Here is a 250-nt window from a genome sequence, read left to right as displayed (position 1 = left end):
TGTAGTCAAAGGACAGCAGCTCATCCGGCAGGTGCAGCGAGCGGATGTCGCTGGACGAGTCGTCCCCGCCGCCCCCGCTGTCCGGCAGGGCCGGCCCGGGGACCCTGCGCGGGGACCCCTCGCGCTCCGCGTTGCCCGGCAAGCAGTCGAAGAGTTTCATGGCATCTTCCAGAAGCACCTTCTCAGGCAGCACAAAGGCCCTGGCCGCCTCGGGGGTCCGGGCCTCGCCGGCCCCCAACGGGGCCGCCTA

The 250-nt window shown here is 71.2% G+C and overlaps 1 protein-coding gene across 1 annotated transcript in view; it reads right to left on the bottom strand.

The window, feature by feature from the left end:
* The window catches only part of PRR22 (proline rich 22), a 2,060-nt gene that overhangs the window by 439 nt on the left and 1,371 nt on the right, over positions 1 to 250 (bottom strand). The window contains exon 5 of the mRNA XM_077751051.1: positions 2 to 247. Coding sequence (XP_077607177.1) covers positions 2 to 247 — 246 coding nt within the window. The remainder of the gene's footprint in view (position 1; positions 248 to 250) is intronic.

This window comes from Crocuta crocuta, unplaced genomic scaffold (assembly GCF_008692635.1).
Source record: "Crocuta crocuta isolate KB4526 unplaced genomic scaffold, BGI_CrCroc_1.0 scaffold110, whole genome shotgun sequence".
In the NCBI taxonomy this organism is placed as follows: domain Eukaryota; kingdom Metazoa; phylum Chordata; class Mammalia; order Carnivora; family Hyaenidae; genus Crocuta; species Crocuta crocuta.
This window is presented reverse-complemented; position numbering and strand designations above follow the sequence as displayed.